Raw genomic sequence first — 22,081 nt, 5'->3', positions numbered from 1 at the left:
TAGCAGCAGCGACTCTTAATCAGAAACGGCAGCCTTTGGGAAGCTAGAAACAAAAATGGCATGGCGGACTTTACCAGAGGAAGTAGATGGTTGTTGCCACCAGAGCAGGACTTTCAGGCAGCTGTCTAGGCACCTCCTAAGAAGAACAAGCAGGAGACTATTCCATAGCTAGGGTGCCACCACTAAGAAGGCCCTCTCTCCCTGGTGGCCTACTCCCACTGTTGAAGGCTACTAAATTTAATGGACTGATTGACATGACTGTTCTAAAATTATTCAGGGTGTGGTCAGAGATAAAGTTTTTCTTCCTATCTCCTTTTACTAGAAACTGACGGGTAGAAGCTTCAGGGCACACACAAGAAAGCACTTCTTCATTCAAGGAGTAATGAGTATCTACTGAAAGATGTGGTCGTTGGAAGTGCAATAGCAGGGATCGTTCAGTTTGCAGATCAAGGGTTAATTCTGTTGGTGCTAACGTCAACTAGCCTGGGGTGGGGCAGGTGGTGTTGCTTAGCAACCAGGCAGAGTGGCATGATCTTTGCTGAGGTGGCACATGCTCCGATTGGCTGTGTCGTTCTGAGGGAGATTTCCTCTGTATGTTTGGTTGAATATCTCCTCACTATGTACAAAGCCCGAAGTAAGAAAGATAAAACCTCCCTGTCTCTTTCTCCTCAAATTATACGCTGTTTCTGTTCAAGTTTTTTCAGTAAAGTGTTGTTGGGATTTTTCTTTCTGGACTCTGTTAAGCAGCTTTGCTACCGGGAGTGATGGTTGCCCTTTAGAAGCAATCAGATAAATCTATGGTGAAGGAAAGGTTTATGTATGGCTACTAATTATACCTGTATTAGTAGAGAGTCAGAGGGATCATGCCTCTGAATTTCAGCTGCCAGGGAACAAAAGGGCTATTGCACTCATGTCCTGCTTCCCATAGGTAGGGAAACGGGATGCAGGATTAAATGGACCACTGAGCTCATCCGCCACATCTCATCGTATGATCTTAGGTCAGCCACTAGCAGGCAGTAACAAAAAATGACGCTCCGCAATTCCCCCCCAAGAGGTATCAGGGCAAATGGGATCACCCAGATCTAAAGGTCTCTCCACATAAATCAAGACTCTGGAGCCTCGCTTGTGACAGTAACCATCAGACGCCACTCCTAATTATATCTTGCCATGGCCCGAAGGATGAAGGGTAAAACACATTTGCCGGTACCTAGACTTCTCCTCCTGTAATCAAAGTGCTTGCGATCGGAAGCAGCGTAAAGCCGAAAAAGTGACTCTCGTTTTCTCTTGAAAACAGCTTCTCCTTTTTCTATCAGCAGCACACTGAGACAGAAGATGAGCTGCAAGAGGTGAGGGGATCTGAGAAAGTCACGCAGGAAATCAGAAGCAGTATTTGCTGCCAAGCCATTTCCCGGCCGAAGATGACTGCAAGGAAGAAATCTCCAGGAACGGTACCAAAACGAGGATGGAGATGATAAAGCGTTGACTACTGCTATTTTTTTGAATCGAAGAGCAAATACTGGAAGAACAGCCTTATTTATTCCTTCTCCTGTCTGTAGTACTTGCACCTTTCAGGAGAGGAACCACATAAACGTATGCAAACACCTCCACCTGACAGAAGCTCTCTTCTGTTGAGCCAACCTAGTTCAGTATTATCTGCACAGAGTAACTGGAGGTGATTTCTCAAGGTTTCAAGCAAGGGATGCAATTCAGACGTGGAGGTTACCGTGTTCGTTTTCCTGGTTGCAGCACTGGCTCCCCTGTCCATTTTCTAATGTTCCTTTCGCACTGCATTCCCTGTTTGTTGTGTTATAGAACTGTGGCTTTTTGATCGATACAGCGCTATGGCATGCTAAATTTCACACGCACCCTGGGCGTGGAGTGGCACGACAACAAGCGCCAATGGACATGTTGCCTCCTTTAATGCTTCTACTCCCCCATGATTCACCCATGGAAATGTTGGCAAAGAACTACACTGGAATATTTCCCCAGATTTTGCTAGACAGCATTCTCCATGAAGACCACAGGGAAATTACAGGGCAAAAAAACTCTCGTGATTTTCCAGGGAGTTGCAAGCAGTGTTAGGAACTCAGATATATAAGCTAATTGCCAAACGGCGCCTTAAACCTAGGTTACAGTTGCCACAATGGAATGTCTAGGCACCTTCTTTTTGCAATTGATTTCGTTAATAATAATGATGATGATGATTCATTTCTATACAGCTTTATAGTCTAAAGAAAAGCATCTCAAAGCACTTTACAACACATTGAAACATCAAATAAAACAGTCCAGGATAAAAGAAATGAAAGCTTCAGGAAAAATCCTTCTCTAAGTGACATTTTGCTTTCCCCATATTTATTCCTGCCTGAGACCCTGAGGTGCTGCTGCCAGTCAGTGTAGAGAATGCTGAAAGAGATGGACCATTGATCTGATTGGCTGTAAGGCTATTACCTCTATTCCTCTTCCATAGACAGTGGGAGGGAGGCCTTGGAAGCTGCCAACAACCCTTAGCATCTGAACAGCAGACCAAGTAAGTAAACAGATCACTTGATCACGATCTTTCTAATGATGCTGAGAAGGATAGCATTTCTCTTTAAAGCATACCAACTATTTTTCAGGGAGCATCCATATATATTTTATGCAATTCAGTGTCCTCGGCTGCCCTGGGCAACGTACATGGACATCCAATTCCATCCTCTGCAATTTCACTTCTATCGGCTGCCTGGGCACGTAACACTAAGCCATGGTTTGCTTTAACAATGCTTGGCTGAACAAACCAGGTTCATTCTCACAGACGGGCCAAGTAACCCTGGCTTGTTCCACTCAACATTGGCTCCATTTTCAGTCTACTCTTACCTTGCCCCTCTGTAGCAGGGTGAGCCTCTGGGGCAGGGTTCTGAAACAAGCAAGGGTTGTGGATTGGATGCAATGGGAGAGCACGGTTAATGAAAGCCAAGATTCGTAATCCAAACAAACCATAGTTAGCTGGCCTGGGTGGTTTTGGGTGTACAAACCATGGTGTAATGTTATGTGTGAACCTGACCATGTAGCTGAGGTAGTTGAGAAGGCATATTTGATACGCCACAACAGAGGGGCTATCGTTGGTAAACAGGGACAACAAACAGAGGCATAAATATAGATGATTACAGTGACATATCGTCAACTGATAGCAATTCCCCAATCCCCGCAATGGCAGTCGCTGTTTTAAGATTCTGCCGTTCTTTTTCTGTCTTAGGCTGAACTTCTAAAGCAGAAGGACGGGATTGGGGGGGGGGACCATATTTGGCTTTGGGCAAATTGCTTGTTTTGATTCCCCCTAGCAGCATCTTTCTTTATTCATTTTCAAAATGGTTCCTTTTGTCTCTAATTTAGCGGTTTGAGAATTGTGCTCCTGGAAGGGAGGAAAGGGGAGGGAAAGGAAAACTCCTCCGCTTTGATGTTTGTAATTCATTAACGATATTGGTGCTTCTCGAAACATCACTGTCTTGTTCCCCGTGGGAATGACACCTGCATAAATGCAAACCTCTCAGCAGAGATGCTTACAGACCACTTCACGAAGAAAGCTGACTTGGGTAATACACAAACTGACTCTGGATGCAAGCAATGTAAACATATATGGAGCTTGTCAAAAGCAGAGTGGGACGGGAGAGGGGCAGCGGGGTAGATAAATAATAGGGCCTTTTCTTTTCTTTTCCATCATTAGCGCAGGAAAAGGATTGTACAGTGGTACCTTGGTTGTCAAACTTAATCCATTCCGGGAGTCTGTCCGACTTCTGGAACCGTTCGAAAACCAAGGCACGGCTTCCGACTGGCTGCAGGAGCTTCCTGCGCTCAATCAGAAGCCAGGGAAGCCGCGTCAGACATTCGGCTTCCAAAAAACGTTCACAAACCAGAACACTTACTTCCGGGCTTGCGGCATTCAGGGGCCATTTTGTTCGAGCCATTTGACAACCCAGGTACCACTGTACTTTTAAAATTTTTGCAGAGCTTTAGTAGCTGCAGTGGCCATAATGAATAAAAAAACGATAGGCTCTTACATTTTATCTACCCATTACACAGAACGAGGTGTTAGTCTTAGCCCTATTTAGACATTAAGATTGCAGGCGAGGGAGGGAGGGAGGGAGGGAGGGAGGGAGGGAGGGAGGGAGGGAGGGAGGGAGAGATGCATGCTGTCCACATGCTAAGGGCATGATGGCACAAGGTTCCAGCTCAGGAAAACAGCAATGTATTTCCCAGAGATACAAATCTGCAGATATGTCCCACAGATATTGCAGGAAATGCAAGCAAGGGTGGAGAGCAGCACAGTTTGCCCTGTTCTCTCTTTAAAAAGGGAAAGGGACCCCTGACCATTAGGTCCAGTCGTGGCCAACTCTGGGGTTGCGGCGCTCATCTCGCTTTACTGGCCAAGGGAGCCGGAGTACAGTTTCTGGGTCATGTGGCCAGCACAACTAAGCCGCTTCTGGTGAACCAGAGCAGCGCACAGAAATGCCGTTTACCTTCCCGCCAGAGTGGTACCTATTTATCTACTTGCACTTTGACGTGCTTTCAAACTGCTAGGTTGGCAGGAGCAAGGACCGAGCAACGGGAGCACACCCTGTTGCGGGGATTCAAACTGCCAACCTTCTGATCGGCAAGTCCTAGGCTCTGTGGTTTAACCCACAGCGTCCCCCGCGTCCCCTGTTCTCTCTTTACATGAAGTTAATTGCATGGATCAAGACCATCTGAATAGGGCTACTGAGTTGGCAGAATTCAGAACTCCGTCACTTTAGATTTGGAAGTGGGTGAACGAGTTTGATTTTCCCAGTCGTTCCTTGCATAAAAGTCCAGCCCAGATTCATGTAGGGTTTACTCCTTAGCCCTTTCTTCTCCCGAAGATGTCCCACAAGGCAGTGGGTATGCATTCTTCCCTGGGGTTTACTCCCAAAGCCTTTCTCATGAATCAGTATTGCTGCAAGGCAGCAGAGGTTTAGAATCAGAGCAGTGTTCAAAATTAGCCAGGCACTTTTTGCACCTGGCTATCTGTGGGATGTAATCCACTGGGAGCAGTCAAATACAGCATTCCTTGTTTTCCTAGAGTGGACGTGCAAGGGGATGTTGGTCTAGCCAGTCGAACTTCCTGTTACACCTGGCTGGAGCATCCTTCCTTACATGTGACTAGTGGGTGGGCGTGACCTTTCCAGACCTGATTAAAGGCCAAGGCATGCTGCCATACTCTCTCTTTTCCATCTTCCTTTCCTCCCGCCAACTTCCTGAACTGCTGGCTCCCAGCCAAGCAGTCCCCCAGGTCATCTCCCTTATGGGGTAAACCTGTTTGTATATGTTTGTAACTTTAAGCCTAAAAAGCCTGCCTTCAGGGATCACACTGTGCTCTGCCTGGTCGTGAGTAAACTTTCTTTTTATTGCTTATGAATAAGACTGTGGTGCCTTTATTCTTTTAGGAGGGATTCAAGGGGTCTTACCAGGAAAATATTAGAACACAATTAAATCTGGACAAGTCTGCAACCAGTTTTCTGCTGCGTAAAGGGGAATGCACTCTGCTAAGTAAAGGGACTTGCTAGTGCAAGTTAGGAAGGATATTAATAAACAATATATCCTCTCCTGCCACCCTGAACATTCCTACACTATTGGCTACTTGCGACCAAGTGAAGATGCCTGGGTAGCAGGATGGTGCCTCAAATCTCCACCATCTGGAGGTGTATGCCTGCAGAACATTGGAACTGGACTGCTTTCACACACTGTAGAATTCTATCCGTTCTATTTTATCTGCACCATAAGCATGAATTTCTGATTAATTCAAAACGCTTTTTCTGTGCACCCTGAGCAGGAGCAGTCAACAATGTCAGAGCTAATTGTTCTAGCTTGTCTTCATGTACTCCACCCCACTGCCCTGCTCACAGTTGTGAAGAATATTCCTACCTTATGAATGTTCCGTGTCACCATTAAGAAAAAGAGGTCGGAATAGGCCAATATATATGCGGGCCATCCCTTGATCAAGTGACTTTTCTTCTTTCAAGTTCTCAAAGTTCTTGACCTAGCTGAAGGTTGTCATCTGAACTAACCAGATGCTTAGCTGGTAATCAATCACAGTCAGTGCATCATTTGAAAAAAAAAAAAGACTTTGGAGCCATCTTGCCCCCAAATGGCAACTAGACATTCCATTTGGGTGACTTGCTTCAAAAAGCCGTTTGGGGCGTCGCTTATATTATGTGAGTTTCTAACACTGGATCAGAGTTCTCTTCCCCAATATGCAGCAGCTAAAAGCAATACTGGATCACAAAGATTCCTGCATTGCAGGGGGTTGGACTACTAGAGGATCCTTGGAGGATCCCTTCCAGCTCTGTGGTTCTAGGATTCCATGAAAGAAAGAAGCAAGAAAACAACCGATGGTGATCATCAACAATCTTAACAACACAAAGAGCAGGAAAGGCCAGTCTGTTGTAAGAGGAGTGTTGGTGAATCGTGAGATACTAGCAACTGATTGACAGGTGCATTCTCTATGAAGAGTGACCCTTGCGTGTCAGAAGGAAATGAAGAGAGAAGAAGTGGTTTGGCCAACCGCTCCACACCTAACATGGTTAAAAGCTACAATAAAGCCTGAACAAAAATAACATCTAGTCACACATGTACATGTATGATAATGTGTTCACACACAAGCAGATCTGTCGGCAAACACTACACACACACACACACACACACACACACACACACACGTTTTATCTGAATACAAGAGGGCAACAGTGTGACTTTAAAGCAGGCATAGGCAAACTCAGCCTTCCAGATGTTTTGGGACTACAACTCCCATCATCCCTAGTTAACAGGACCAGTGGTCAGGGATGATGGGAGTTATAGTCCCAAAACATCTGGAGGGCCGAGTTTGCCTATGCCTGCTTTAAAGCTTCAGTAAATGACCAGTAGGGAAATAAGCAGGTTATGCAAATGAATTATATACTGAACATTCAGAATTTCCTGTTCGTTTTTTAGCCATTTACTGTTTATGGCAAAAATCAATAAATGGGGGAAGAGTTATAGCAACACACTAAAATTAAACAAAAAACGGTCATGTTGCATCATGGTTAACTCACTTCAAAAGCTCCTGAAATTAACCAAGGTTCTGCCCTCCTGATGATTAAACATATCTCATCTCTAAACAACAACAACAAAAGTTTTCAAAATATTTGAATGGTCAGTCGACCAAATAATCTTTTCTACTTTTGACCAGTCAAATACCCAGTCCTGAATGAAAAACTCTGGTCCAGATATTACTGGAGAGACCCCAGGGGCACAGGACAAAAAGGGATCTCACCTAATGACTCCTACAAAACCCTGGACCCAGCACTGCAGCCCAGAACTAATATGGTGTGATGGTTGATGTGTTGGACTGGGGGTGGATCTAAACACAGGGAAAAAACGCTATAAATAAGTCAGAAATTAGATCGTTTTAACAAAAGGAAAAAAATCCCTATGGGAAATTGTGTTGTAAAATTTCCTGCTCTCTGGCGCCATCTGGTGTTGCAGGTTCATAGCGCATTCAAATCGCTGTTTCTCTACTAATGTAGCTGAGTCTAAGGAGCTGACATACCAGGGTTCAAATCCTCATTCATCCACAAAGCTCGCTGGGTTACCTTGGCCCAGTCATGAGCTCGCTCTGTCTCTCTCAGCCTGGCCTACTTCACAGGGTTGTTGTGAGGACCAAATGAGAACCACGTTTCCTTGAAGGAAAGGCAAGATACAAATGTCATAATAATAAAGGAAGGGGGGGGGAGGAGACACATTTTTTCTGCCCACCTCGCCGTCGACTGCAGCTTCCCCTGCGCTTCTCTTTTTAAATCAATACAACCTGACACTAATTCTAATGGTTTTAATAAATGTTTAATGCCTCACTCAAAGGCCTCCCGCCTCTCGCTCCCCACCGCAAGATTTGTATTAATAGCGTTGGGGCCCGATTTCACCAGGGTTTTTTAAAACTGCTTGGCATAGGTACGTGTCCTTAAAAACGAGAAACACTTTCCGTGGCGGCTTCTCTTCATAAAACTGGTCAGAGAAGCTGTGGCAAGAGGCCAGCAAGGATGGAGAGAGGAGAGGAGGCGAGGGGGGACATTCACACGAGGTAAAATGAGGCAGAGGGAGAAGATAGACCACTTGAGGCCGCTATGAATAACATCTATGATCCGGAAGCAGGTGGGGGGGGGACTGAAAGTCTGCCCCCCAACCATCTTCAAAACAAGCCTTCATCTCCCTTCCACAGCCAGGGCAGACGAGACACAGGAAATCTGGGGTTGGATTGAACCCACAACCCTGAGATGAAGAATCTCATACCCTCCAACATTCCTCAGATGCAAATAGGGACATTTCTTACTCCCCACCCAACTGACCCTCCTTGACCCCCCATTTTTTTGCACAAAGCATTCAAAAATAAAGAGTCCTTGCGCTCCGCTTCCCCTTTTTTCTCGCCCAGCTGCCGAAGGGAAAAGGTCAGCAGCACCCATAGAGAGGCCATGGGATGCTCCTTCTAAGCTGCCATCGCTCAGGACAAACGCCAGCTTCTCTTCTTCCCAAAACTGGGAGTCCCTTCCATCTCTACAATTCTCTGATTTAACAATCAATTCCTGGGAATTGTAGCTCTGTGAGAGAAACAGGGATCCTTAACAACTCCCAGCACCCTTTAACAAACAACAGTTCCCAGGATGCTTTGGGAGCAGTGCCAGAAACACAGGTATACAGTGGTACTTCTGGTTACGTATTTAATTCGTTCCGGAGATCCGTTCTTAACCTGAAACTGTTCTTAACCTGAAGCACCACTTTAGCTAATGGGGCCTCCCGCTGCCACCGTGCCGCCAGAGCACGATTTCTGTTCTCATCTTGAAGCAAAGTTCTTAACCCGAGGTAGTATTTCTGGGTTAGCAGAGTCTGTAACCTGAAGCGTATGTAACCTGAAGCGTATGTAACCCAAGTTACCACTGTATAATCTAATCGCCAAATGGCCTAGGTTATGGGTTGCCTTTTATTTTCTTGCAATGGAGTTGTTTATTATAATTATCATTAATAATTTCATTTCTATATCGCTTTACGTTTTAAAGAACGAATCTCAAAGCACATCAAAACATCAAATAAAACAATCCAGAACAGGACAAAGACTAGCCTTGTGGAAAATATTTCAGCTCTTTCTCAGAGAGAAATTTTGCTTCCCCTAGTAACCAACCTGGCATCCAGAAATCTCCATGTGGTCGCAATTGGACCCATGCCAGCTGCAAAACGCTCCTGGCGCCTGGATAATTTCTAGCACTTTTGGAGAAGGGTATAGGAAGATGCCTCAGACTGGATGAGACCATCGGTTTACCTAGCTGAGGCATGTCCAAAGTTCGTTTCGGGGGCCTAATCCTGCCGACCGGTCGATTTAATGTGGCCCCCATGGCAGTATACGTCCTGAGGTAAAATCCTAAAAAAAAACTCAACAACTCTGGTTGGCCCTCATGCATGTTCACTTCATCAAATCTGGCCCTCTTTGAAAAAAGTTTGGGCACCCCTGACCTAGCTCAATACGGTGTACCTGTCCACACCTAACAGATCTCAGCACCTGTTAACCTATTACAGTTCCCAGGATGCTTTGGGAGAAGCCATGGCCGTTAAAGTGGTGTAATAGTACTTTAAATCCTCTCTCAGCCTAACCAACCTTGCGAATCTGATTGGGAGGATCAAATGAGCTCGGTACGTGCCCAGCCTCGAGGTCCTTGCAGAAGGGACAGGCCAGCAAGGCAAGAAATAAAAAAAATAATCATAATATTCTACATCTGCCGTTCGGAAGGCACAAGGAAAGAGAAGGAACAGGCTAGCCCTTAACAATAGAAACTCAGCTGCTGTCTACTCAGCCCAGTATCTAGATTAAAATCACACAGAAAACGTTCCATGTGACCCAGATATGATGGCAGGCGTCTACTTTTTCGGCCCCGGAAAATAAGTGGAATTCAAAACCTGTGCCTTATCAGGAAAGGCTTGTGGCGGCCAAAGCGGTTTCAGAATACACCTCGGACTTGGATCGGTATCACCGGCCGTCACTCTAGGCGCTAGATAACAAAAAACGGAGGTCACCCTCAGCCGCCTTCCCGCGCTAAAGCGCCAGGTAACTGGGTGCAGGCCAAACAAGGAGAGAGGGAAATGAGATTGGACGTGGAAAAGCAGTTTAAGGGAGAATTTGTGTTCTCTCTCCCCTGTTTCACCCTCACTGTGAGAGCTGGCACACTGCACAGGCTGGATAGAGGGAATGTTTGCAGTGATTCACTGCTGGATTAAAAAGGGGGCTGTGCGGGGAAGGGGAGAGAAACAGCTTGAAGTGGCAAGCGGTGAGAGGAATCTCACAAAGGAGGCTATATTTGTAAATGCAACATAATGCTCCTCCCACACTAGCAAGGAACCAAGTCTTGGGAACTCCCTGCCCATTGATATTAGGCAAAAACGCCTGGCAAAAACTTTCTTTGTTCAATTAAACAAGCCACCCCAGACATGCAATTTTGACACACAATCCAATATGTCATTTTGTTTTATAATGTATATATTTAAAATGGCCAATTTTATTTCCAAGGTAGAGGGGATTATAGGTCATTTTGATATACCGTATGTTTTATGTAGGGTTTTTTTATGATAAAGCAGTATATAAACCCCATTAGTCAGTAGAAAATGAGACTCTTAAGCTCAGGGTGATGGCTTCAAGCTCCACATTGGGCAAAATATTTCTGCATTGGAGGGGTTGGACTAGATGACCCCTGGGACCCCTTCCAACTCTTAGGATTCTGTGAAATAGGGGGCTGAGGTTCACATCATCTAGAAGCTCTCTCTTGTGACAGAGAGGCTGCTCAGGAGCTACTTAAGAACATCAGAGCAGTCCTGATGGATCAGAACAAAAGGTTTGATGGTGGTTATCAGAATTTATATACCGCCCTATACCAGGTCTCAGGGTGGTTCACAGAATAAAATCAAAACATAAAACCACAAAATAGATAATCAGAATAAAAACAATAACCCCCCCTTTTTTAAAAAAAACCACATTTTAAAAGGGCATAGGATGTCAGTAAGATCAACCAAAGGCCTGCTTAAAAAGGAACGTTTTTGCCTGGTGCCTAAAGTTGTATAATGAAGGCGCCAGACGAACTTCCCTGGGGAGAGCATTCCACAGACAGGAAGCCACTGCAGAAAAGGCCCTGTTCTCATGTTGCCACCCACCGGACCTCTTGAGGAAGAGGCACACGAAAAAGTGCCTCTAAGATGATCTCAGGGTCTGGGTAGGTTTATTCAGTATGTAGGTATGTATGTGTAAATAAATAGGGACACAAACATTTAGTGGTTTTAACATCTACAAAGGGGGGGGAGGAATACATCTCCTGCAAACACTCCCTTGAAACAACCTTCTTTAATATATTTATAAAAGGGCAGTGGAGGAGAAAGATGTCCTGGCTGGAGGGTGAGGTTTTTGTTTTTGTTTTAACCCACAGCTTCAGAGAGAGAACAAAATTATCCAACTTAAATTGTCAACAGAACCCAAAATCTAGCATCGTGACCCGATCCCGCCAATCTATTTTCTTTCTTTCTTTTTTTAAGTGTGCAGACAACCAAATCTGGCTACAGACTCATACGGCTTGAAGGGGCTCCAAAGGCCATCTAGCCCAACCCATTGCTATCAAGAAATCCCAGCCAGAAAATGCTTGACAGGTAGCCCACACCACCTCAATTTAAAAACCTCCAAGTCCACCACCTTCCGAGGGCGCCCGTTCCACTGCCAAACAGCTCTTAGTGTCAGAAAGCTCTTCCTAATGTTTAGTTGGAACTTCCTTTCTCGTCATCTGAAACCATTGGTTTGGGCTGTTCCCTCCAGGGCAGGAGAAAACAAGCTTGTTCCATCTTCCATACGATAGCCCTTGAGATATTTGAAGATGGCTAGCCTATCTCCTCTCCGTCTCCTCTTTTCCAGGTTAAACATCCCCAACTCCTTCAACCATTCCTCATCAGGCTTGGCTTCCAGACCCTTGATCAACATCCTTCTTAAACTGTGGTGCACAGAATTGGACACAGTATATTCCAGGTGTGGTCTGCCCAACGCGGAATAGAGCGGTACTGTGACTTCCCTTGATCTGGACACTATACTTCCGTTGATGCAGCCTGGAATAGCATGAGCTTTTTTTGCTGCTGCATCCCAGTTGATGACTGTGTTTTTCACCTTACCTTTAAATAGCAGGAGATGGCAGATATAGATAACCCAGCACACCCCTCTCTCCCCCTTGTTAGAGGGCTGAAGAAGCTTTTATTCCAAACTGAGTCTTGCTTCTGTGGGGTGTTTTTGTAAAATCTTCCTTTTTTTCTTGAGAGCTGGTTTTTAATACAGCTGAATGCTTTTAATTTTTACAAGACCTTTTAGATTACATTTTGCAGCAGTTACATCGTTTTTTTTTCATTGAAAGCAGCATGGGGAAATTCGGAATAAAATAAAAAATCCAGCTACTTAACAAAACAAGCAAACGAATTATTGGCTTGCGGTCGGAGTGAAGGCTTCAGACAGCGGACTGAGGAGGCTGTCCATAAATCAAGTCGGGTTCATCTTAAACAGAAACCCCATCCATCTCCCAAGCAGACAGAATATAACCCTTTGAACAAAACATAACCCTTAAAACAGACACTTTCCGATTCTGTCTGAGTAATTCTCGCTCTGAAAGCAGCAGAGTGCAATGAGTAGAACTGTTGCCGACTTTGCCCACTGGGTGCTCTCTGTGGTTCTCCAACTATAACTCCCACGAGTCCCAGCCAGAACAGCACCTGGTTGAGAACAGCACGGCAGTGTGTCCTACATTATAGAAGGCAGTCCTCTATGTGACTGCCTGGTTCCAGTTTAAAACATAAGAAACCATCAGAGGCGAGGTGACAGGGGCACCCCTGCCAGGGGCAGGGAGGGGTTCCCTCACAGATGTTCTTGGATAAAAATAATTACCTTACCTGTTCCAATCTGGGGTTGCATTCAGACATGGGGAATCTTACGCTAGTTTTCCTGGTTATAATGTTACTGTCCCATTCCCAGTGTTAGAAACTCAGATGGCACTTTAAACCTGGGTTATGGTCACCGCAACGTAAGGCACTTTTTATTGTTTTGAAATGGCATTTATTATTTTTATTTTATTTCTATACCGCTTTATATTTGAAAGGGGGGTGGGGAAATATCAACATAGTTTACAACACGTTAAAACACCCAATGAAACAATCCAGAACAGAGCAAATTCAAGCTTCTGGGAAAATATTTCAGATCCTTCTCTCCAAGTGACATTTTGCTTTCCCCATATTTATTTATTGACCTACTGAATTTATAGAGATGCCCCATAGCAGAAGGACTCTAGGAAGCCAATGTGGTGCAGTGGTTAAGAGTGTCGGACTAGGAATCTGGGAGATCAGGGTTCAGTCCTAAGCTCAATGGGTGGCCGTGGACCAATGGCTGTCTCTCGGTCTAACCTACCTCACAGGGCTGTTGTGAGAATAAAATGGGGAGGGAAGAGCCATGTGTGCCACCTTGAGCTCCTCAGATATAAAAGCAATAATAAACATTCATGCAATTGGCTGTTATTAACTGTGGATTATATAGAACATTTAAATTCATGAAGTGCTTCCCAATGCTCAAATTATGGGTCCCCAATGATCAAATTTGTCCCCAATATTTGTCCCCAATGCTCAAATGGGTACGGTAAAGGTAAAGGGACCCCTGACAATTAGGTCCAGTTGTGGCCGACTCTGGGGTTGCGGTGCTCATCTCACTTTACTGGCCGAGGGAGCCGGCGTACAGCTTCTGGGTCATGTGGCCAGCATGACTAAGCCACTTCTGGCAAACCAGAGCAGCGCACAGAAATGCCGTTTATCTTCCCGCCAGAGTGGTACCTATTTATCTACTTGCACTTTGACGTGCTTTCGAACTGCTAGGTTGGCAGAAGCAGGGACCGAGCAACGGGAGCTCACCCTGTCGTGGGGATTCAAACCGCCGACCTCCTGATCGGCAAGTCCTGGGCTCTGTGGTTTAACCCACAGCGCCACCCGTGTCCCAAATTATGGGTAAAGGGCTTTTATACACAAAATTTGCAGATCTCCCTTCCAACAGCACTCAGTCCTAAATGCTATTTGTCCTCCTAACCTAGTATTGTCTGCTGGGCTATTGGGAAGTCAAGAGTTTTAATGAACATTTTGCCATCACCTCCAACCAAGTTCTGTCCCTTTTTTTAAACTGGCGATGCCTGGGATCGAACCTAAGACCTGGTACGTGTTCGTTTGCAAAAACAAACAAACCTTGAAGCAGTTTACAAAAAGAATAAACAAAACAATTAAATTGTGATTGTTTGAAAACAGTAAAAAAGCAACAATCTAGAACATTAAAAAAAAATTTAAAATTGGCACTAAACTAAAAAGCAGATTAAAACACACACATCAACTTTATTTGGACAGGCTTGTCTAATCAAAAAATTTTTTAGCAGGCACCAAAAAGAGAACAGCGAAGGTGTCTTCCTGATATCAATAGGCAGAGAGTTCCAAAGTACAGTGGTACCTCGGGTTACATATGCTTCAGGTTACATATGCTTCAGGTTACAGACTCCATTAACCCAGAAATAGTGCTTCAGGTTAAGAACTTTGCTTCAGGTTGAGAACAGAAATCGTGCTCCGGCAGCAGCAGGAGGCCCCATTAGCTAAAGTGGTGCTTCAGGTTAAGAACAGTTTCAGGTTAAGTACAGACCTCCGGAACGAATTAAGTACTTAACCTGAGGTACCACTGTATAGGTTTCTTACAAATGCAGCTTGGTTATGACATGGCACCTTAGAGAAGGGATTGACTAAACTGAATTCACTCAAAGCCACACAGTGAACTATGACAGAAGGAGGTGGGGGGGGGAAATGCCTTTCTGGGTCAAGCATGACTCCTTATGCCCAGGAAAAAACACTCCCTCTCTCTTGAAAGACACGCATGAATATATACCCATCATCCTTGATGTACAGAATTGTCACGCACCCCTCACCCTGCTTGCCATCTCCACCTGAACAGAACCTGCGCAGGTGAATAGCCCCGTTCAATTTTTCCATTAACAGGTAAACCTGAACTGGAAAATGTGCCGGCATGTGCAACATACCGAGGGGAATTTAATCCGACAGGAACTCTTGCGGCACGTTGCCCTTCCTGACCGAATTCCTCACTGTGTCATTTTTTTTTAAAAAAAAGGAACAAATCTTTGCTAGGGTGCAACTTGCCAGGCAGACCTGGAGTTTAACCTCTCCCGTGCCCCCCCCCTCTGCCCCTCTCTTCCGCAACAGCCCTGCCTGCAATTTCCCTTCCCAAAGCGCATGGTCACATTTTTCTGTGTCTGGTTAGCGGTTTTCTATTATTATTATTTTTGAAAAGACCTAGGGAGTGCCTCGCCGGTTAAACCACCCGTTTCTATTTTTAAGCCGTACTGCTGTGCTGGGTTATCCACACAAAACACACACACTTTCCTGCTGCAGCCTCTTCCCTGCTTGTGGATAAATCTGTTTTGGGGTTGTTTTTTTAAAGCGACTTGCCTTCTTGCAAAGTGCCGCAAAGCTGATCGATGCAACACAGGAGGAAGGCCTGGCTGCCCCTGCTGATGCCAAGTCATCCAGGAATACTCTGGAGGTGCCAGTACAAACCCCCCTTTTTACTTTATATTAAAAAAGCATCAGTCACATGCACAGCGGTGGGGGAATAAATCTGCACCCACCCCACCAAAGATATAGGGTTTTTTTGGGGGGGAGCAGAGAGGGCTGAAGTCAGACCAGCTCTCCAGGTATACGGAGGCAGGGAATATTCCCAACCCGACCTGGAGATGCCAGGGATACAGATCATCATCCTCCTAAAGCGCTGGTCCTCCTTTTTTTTTTTAATGTACTGTAAATACAACAGCAAGTACAGAAAGGATAACTGAGGCTAAATGCAGTGAAACAGAGAACCTTCCAAAACCCAGCATACTTTTTCCTTTTGCTGGGGGTGAGAACAGGGTTTACCCAAAGTTCAGCCCAACGTCCCTTTTTTATTTTACACCAGAGCTAAACCTGCCAAGCATCCGAAGGACGAAGCCTCTGAGCATATGCAGAGTGCCTTTTGCTCACCCACGAATCAAACAGCAAGCAGGCCGCACGCACAGGGAGGGAAGGGATTTCTACTTTTTGAAGGCTGGGAGGGATCCAGGTGGGTGCTTTTATTATAAAATTTAAGCAATAATCAGATCTCTCCGATTAGGAGAGAAATGTTACATGGGATTGGTTAGAGATAGAGAACTGCCCTTTAAAAAAACAACAACAACTCGGGGCAGAACTTGGAGCAGAAATTCAAAACGTGATAATGATTGCCATAAATAGCTGTTCAAAGTAAGAATGCTGGCAGTGTCAAAATGGTTAAACCGCATTGAGTTCTCCCCTTCCTCACTGACATGAAATAGGAAGGCCGAGTGGAAAAGAGAAAAGACTGGATGTGTTTGCAGTCTGAAAAAGAGCTCCCAATTTTCAAGTTTGGGGAAGAGGGGAGAGGGGTGAATGGCTGTTGCAAGTCCAGGTAGGTTTGGGGGTGGAAGAGAACCAGAAACTGCAGGAAAAGCAGCAAAGTGTTGTGGATGGGGGAGAAAGAAAGAAAGAAAGAAAGAAAGAAAGAAAGAAAGAAAGAAAGAAAGAAAGAAAGAAAGAAAGAAAGGGTGAAAGGTCTTAGTCAATCATCAACTCACTTTCCTATAGCCTGGCTTCCCCACACTGACCTCATTCCCAAACCGCAGAGGAGGAGGATGCCAGAGGAAGACTCAAAACCCCCCCTCCCCACACAAACCATCTCACCATCAACATTTCCTGCACCTCAGCTTGAAATTAACCTTTCCCCCAACCCACCCCCACCGGGACAAGAGGAAAAAGCACGGACGCAACCTGCTCTCCACCCCAAGACACAAACCGTAAGCTCCCCAAAACACACACAAAACAAATAACGACTGCGATGTCTTACACCTGAGACACATCAGGGCTGACTGGCCATCTAGCCCTCCCCCCCAACTCCTCCCTGGCAAACCAGCCCCCTCCCCACCGCACCACGTCTTTTAATTCCGAATAATCCCACCTCCCTCCCCCCCCCCCCAGGAACATCCGCAAGACCGGCGCAAACTGCAAAACTGCGCGCCCGCAGAACGCGCGCGCGCAAAAATCAAGGCGCAAAAGAGAGAGGAGAAGGGGGGTGGGGGATGCTCGCGATGCAAACGTGGGGGGGGGGAGAGGTGGGATGTGGATCTGGACCAGGGCAAAGTAGAAGGGGGTGTAGGTTGGGGGGGGTCTGGAAAAGTTACTCTTACCGCAGGGATCAGCCTCTCCCAGCTGCCGGCTCCTCCCGCCTGGATTGCAGGGTGGAATTAATCTGTATGGAGGAGGAGGAAGGAGAGAGAGGAGGGAAGAGGAGGAGGAGGGTGGGGGGACTGGAAGGGGGGGTGGGGGTAATCGGCACCCTGGGCGCCCCGGGGGTGGGGGTGGATGCTACGGGGAGGGGGTGGCGGGCCGAGCAGGGGGGGCCCATGCAGCCAGCCCCTTCCTCCCGGGGGCTGCAGCGCAGGCGAGCGAGGGGGAGGGCGCCTCTTTGTTCTGTAATCCCAGTAAGATTGCCACCCATTCGCCCCGGCTCTAATCCCAGCCCCGCTCAAGAGCCGCATCCATTGGCTGCCATTTACATACAGGATTAAGAGGCAGGGAAAGGGAAAGCAGGCAGAAAGAGAGGGAGAGAGTTTTGCAGCAGCAGCAGCAGCAAATTGTAAACTGCAGGCGTGCAAGAGCTTTCTCTCTCTCTCTCCGTGTTTGTGTGTGTCTTTCTGCCCGAGATAAATAAAGGCTTCCTTTTTTCCCACCAATTTATTTTCTAGGATGCAAAGAAAACCCCGCAGCAGAACTTAGAGGAAGAGGCCCCCATCAAGTTGGATGGCTTTAAAAAGGCGGATTGGGACCAGTTCGTGGAGGAGGAGGAGGCGGCTGAGGGCTGCAAAGGGGGCGACCCCCACGGGTCGGAGGCAGCAATGCTTTTGAATGTCAGTTGTTGGAAACCCCAAGAGGGGAGAGTTGCTTTTGTGCACGGATCCTGCTGGAGGGTTTCCCTCACCTAGGTGCTGAGCCAGGGTGCTGGGTAGGGTGGGCTGCTGGCCTGATCCGGCAATGCTCTTCTGTCTTTCTTATGGGTTTTCAGGTCAGCTCAGCGGAGGAATCCCGCAAAGCAGCTCAAGAGGATGGGAAGGGAAATGCTCCAGCTGTTTCTCAAGGAGGAAGGTCTCATCTGCCCAAGTGCAAAGGTTGGGTGGCCACCTCCCATGTATGATCCAGTTGAGATTCCTGCATTGCAGCGGGTTAGACTAGATGACCCCTGGGGTGCCTTCCAGTTCTATGAGTCTATGTTCTTTGCAAGAGACACATGCAATGAAGCAGCCTTCGGGTGCGGTGCCCTCCAGACGTTTTGGGCTACAATTCCCATCAGTCATGGCTGGGGCACATGGGAGTTGTAGTCCCGAACCCCATGAGGGAAGGTTGTAAAATAAGCAATACCCAGTCTACAGTGGTACCTCTGATTATGAACTTAATTCATTCTGGAGGTCCGTTCTTAACCTGAAACTGTTCTTAACCTGAGGTACCACTTTAGCTAATGGGGCCTCCTGCTGCTGCCGCCGCTGCAGAATTTCTGTTCTCATCCTGAAGCAAAGTTCTTAACCCGAGGTACTATTTCTGGGTTAGTGGAGTTTGTAACCTGAAGTGTATATAACCCGAGGTACCACTGTATTTGGGAGTGTGTCCTTATCGTCAGATTTTCAAAGTTCCCCTAAATGTTTTGATGGCTTTCAGCATGCTAGGCTATGCGACCTTCAGGTCAAATCCACACCGTACAGTGAAAGCGCATGGCTTCCCTCTGAAATAATCCTGGGAGCTGTAGTCTGCTGAGAGTGCTAGGAACTGTAGTTCTCTGTGGAGCAAACTACATTTCCCAGGATCCTTTTGTGCTTTCAGTGTGGCCTGGAGAGCTGCTGCCAGTCAGTGCAGACTAGCCTGCCCCAGCAGCCTTGAATCACAGCTGCCTTTGGCTCCCAGCATCAAAGAGCTGAGCAAGTTGAAAAGCACAGATCCCATGGGGCTGAACTCTGAGGAACTTCACATCCTGCATCCATTGGGGAAACTGTCCATTCATTTATAACCTTTGCATCCTGTTCGTTAACCAGCAACTGATCTCTCTTCCTGCCCCATGATGGCTAAGCTTACTCTGAAGTCTTGGTCAAAACAAAAAAAATTCCTTCCAGTAGCACCTTAAAGACCAACTAAGTTAGTTCTTGGTATGAGCTTTCGTGTGCATGCACACTTCTTCAGATACACTGAAACAGAAGTTTCCAGACCCTTCTATATAGTGAGAAGGTGGGGAGGGGTATTACTCAGAAGGGTGGTGGGAATGGGTGATTGGCAGATAGCTGTGATGAGCCTGTTGACGACTCTTAATGACTGCAATAGGTCTTACAGGAAAAGGCATGGTTTTAAGTTCAATTGCCAACAGTGTCCTTCAGCTCTCTATATTGGACAAACAGGCCAGACCTTACGCCAAAGAATAAACGGACATAAATCGGACATCAGGAATCACAAGACAGAGAAACCAGTAGGAGAACACTTCAATCTCCCAGGACATTCTATACAAGATCTCAAAGTAGCTGTTTTACTACAAAGGAATTTCAGAAATAGACTGGAAAGAGAAGCTGCTAAATTGCAACTTATCACCAAACTTAAAACCATGGAGAGTCCTGGTCTGAACAAAGACCTTGGATTCTTATCTCATTATACATGACAAAGCCATTTTTCACCTTCTCACCCCTTGCCTTTTCCTGTAAGACCTATTGCAGTCATTAAGAGTCGTCAACAGGCTCATCACAGCTATCTGCCAATCACCCATTCCCACCACCCTTCTGAGTAATACCCCTCCCCACCTTCTCACTATATAGAAGGGTCTGGAAACTTCTGTTTCAGTGTATCTGAAGAAGTGTGCATGCACACGAAAGCTCATACCAAGAACTAACTTAGTTGGTCTTTAAGGTGCTACTGGAAGGAATTTTTTTTGTTTTGACTATGGCAGACCAACACGGCTACCTATCTGTATCTGAAGTCTTGGGTGAGGGACTTTGTCAAAAGTGTTTTGCAGTCTAAGTACACCAGGTCAACTGTATCCTATCTGAGTTAAATCATTGGCAATTTGCTTTTATTATTAAATATTTTCTTGATTTACAAAAGTGTGTGCAATGTCTCTCTTTCATATCCCCCTCCCCCATGTAACATTTTTACAAATCAGTTTCATTTGTTGAGACATTGGGAAGAAAAGGGGGAAAGAGGTGGATGGAGGGGGGGAAAGATGGATGGGGGTGGGGTCGGGTGGCGATGTTTCTATTTTACTTACTATGTGGGGTTTGGTGTCAGCGTTGCTTGTGCAGGTTCTCTGCTGCGCACTTGTGTTCCTTTGGTGGTGAGAGAGGTTGGGGTTGGCCTAGGGTGTGGTTATTCATTTTATTCATTTGTGGTTGGCTGTGGTGGTCTTTGTTTTCATGTGTGAGTGGGTGTTTTGGATCAGGTTAGCCATACTGATTTGTATGCTGTTGGTGGATTTTTGTCGTTGTCTTGTTGGGCTGTGTATGTGATAAAGGGGAGCCATACCGGGCTGAAGGTGTCTTCTTCTATTTGTCCCCGTGTCAGTTTTAGTTTATTGGTTAAGTTTTTCTAGTAGGGCTGTTTCCCATACTATTTGGTACCATTGGTCCATGCTTGCACATACCTCCACATGTGGTGGGAGTGCCCCAAAATCCAACTATCCTGGACAACAGCCATACGAGAAATAAGTAAAATAACCAAGCAAGTATTAGAAATCACCTCAGAATTGACCTTACTAAGCATCTTCCAAGACAATAATGCCCACTTACACCACAAAGAACTCATAACCCACCAACTTTCAGCAGCCAGAAGCATCATAGCCAGACACTGGAGAGACCTATATTTTTTAATATAATGCCTGCCAAGGTGAGATGCTTCAGCCTATCCCATCCCTTTCCTTGGTGGGCAAATCCCCCTAACAGAGGGGGCACCATTCCGTGCCCCACTGGGGTTGCCCTTTGCCTGCCTCCGCCTGTGCCCACTCACTGTGGGCCTGGGCTGCTTCTGCCACCCCCTGGGGAGCACAGCACACCAAGCGAGAAGCGAGCGAGCTCTGGCTGGGTGGCCATTCAGCGAGGAAGCCGGCCTCAGTGCAGTTTGGAGACCAAGGGGCTTCAGAAATGTGCTCTCGTGAGCACGAGAAAGGCAGACAGAGCCCTCCGGAGGCTCCACAATTGCCAGCCTCTGCCGGGGACCTGGCAACCCTGCTAGGCCAGGCTCCAGGGCCCAGAGACCCCTGGCAACAGGCAAGCAGGGAGGAAGAGAAGGACGGAGAGCTGGGGACGGGGCCCACCAGAATGTGCCTGGGCACTGACAGCAGCATTCCCCTGGTCAGCTGCTCTGCCACTTTTGCTGGGCTGGGGATCCCCATGGAAGCCAGTGTCCGCATGGGGGGCTCCTGGTTGCGCACCTTCAGAATTATCTCCCGGGGCCACGGCCCCCTGCCTCCCACGCTATGCCACTGTGCTGGGTTAGAAGTAGAGTGGTACCTCGGGTTAAGTACTTAATTCGTTCTGGAGGTCCATTCTTAACCTGAAACTGTTCTTAACCTGAAGCACCACTTTAGCTAATGGGGCCTCCTGCTGCTGCCGCGCCGCCAGAGCACAATTTCTGTTCTCATCCTGAAGCAAAGTTCTTAACCTGAGGTAATATTTCTGGCTTAGCGGAGTCTGTAACCTGAAGCGTATGTACCCTGAAGCGTATGTAACCCGAGGTAACACTGTAGTCAGAGAGTAACAGGGGGCACATTATTGCTTGGGGCAAACCCCATTGTGAGCAAATCCATCTCTCGACACCCCACAGAACGGGTCGCAACTGGGGGAAATGTAATACGCGACGGCTGCCTGGCAGCAATTTCGTGCTTGCTGAAGCAAAGGATTGC

At 46.6% G+C, this 22,081-nt stretch overlaps 2 protein-coding genes across 9 annotated transcripts in view; one reads left to right on the top strand and one right to left on the bottom strand.

Annotated features, from left to right (window-relative positions):
- Nucleotides 1–17,485, bottom strand: part of GTF2IRD1 (GTF2I repeat domain containing 1) — an 86,141-nt gene extending 68,656 nt beyond the window's left edge. The window contains exon 1 of one of the 5 annotated variants that reach the window (XM_081890286.1): nucleotides 17,346–17,485. Coding sequence is in view for 3 of the 5 variants with exons in the window: in XM_081890281.1 (XP_081746407.1) it covers nucleotides 8,100–8,210 (111 nt within the window). In the remaining 2 variants the exon portion in view is untranslated. Of the gene's footprint in view, nucleotides 1–5,913; nucleotides 6,098–8,099; nucleotides 8,311–17,345 lie in introns of those variants that run through there. The other 4 variants (XM_081890287.1, XM_081890281.1, XM_081890283.1 and 1 more) reach the window with 4 other exon arrangements.
- LOC309357987 (uncharacterized protein) lies at nucleotides 16,473–19,285 on the top strand. 4 transcript variants are annotated; one of them, XM_081890743.1, is made up of 4 exons: nucleotides 16,642–16,955; nucleotides 17,904–18,065; nucleotides 18,221–18,343; nucleotides 19,030–19,285. In XM_081890743.1, the coding sequence occupies exons 1-4, from the start codon at nucleotides 16,794–16,796 to the stop codon at nucleotides 19,084–19,086; spliced, it is 504 nt and encodes a 167-aa protein (XP_081746869.1). In that variant the 5' UTR covers nucleotides 16,642–16,793; the 3' UTR covers nucleotides 19,087–19,285. The 4 variants fall into 4 exon arrangements, 1 of the variants encoding a protein (XP_081746869.1); XR_014163250.1 differs by lacking the exon at nucleotides 18,221–18,343; XR_014163251.1 differs by lacking the exon at nucleotides 18,221–18,343 and having other exon boundaries at nucleotides 17,904–18,140.
- Nucleotides 19,286–22,081: the final 2,796 nt, after the last annotated feature.

This window comes from Podarcis melisellensis, assembly GCF_964234715.1.
Source record: "Podarcis melisellensis genome assembly, chromosome: 15".
NCBI lineage: Eukaryota > Metazoa > Chordata > Lepidosauria > Squamata > Lacertidae > Podarcis > Podarcis melisellensis.
The sequence above is the reverse complement of the archived record's forward strand: the minus strand, read 5'-3'. Positions and strand labels throughout refer to the sequence as shown.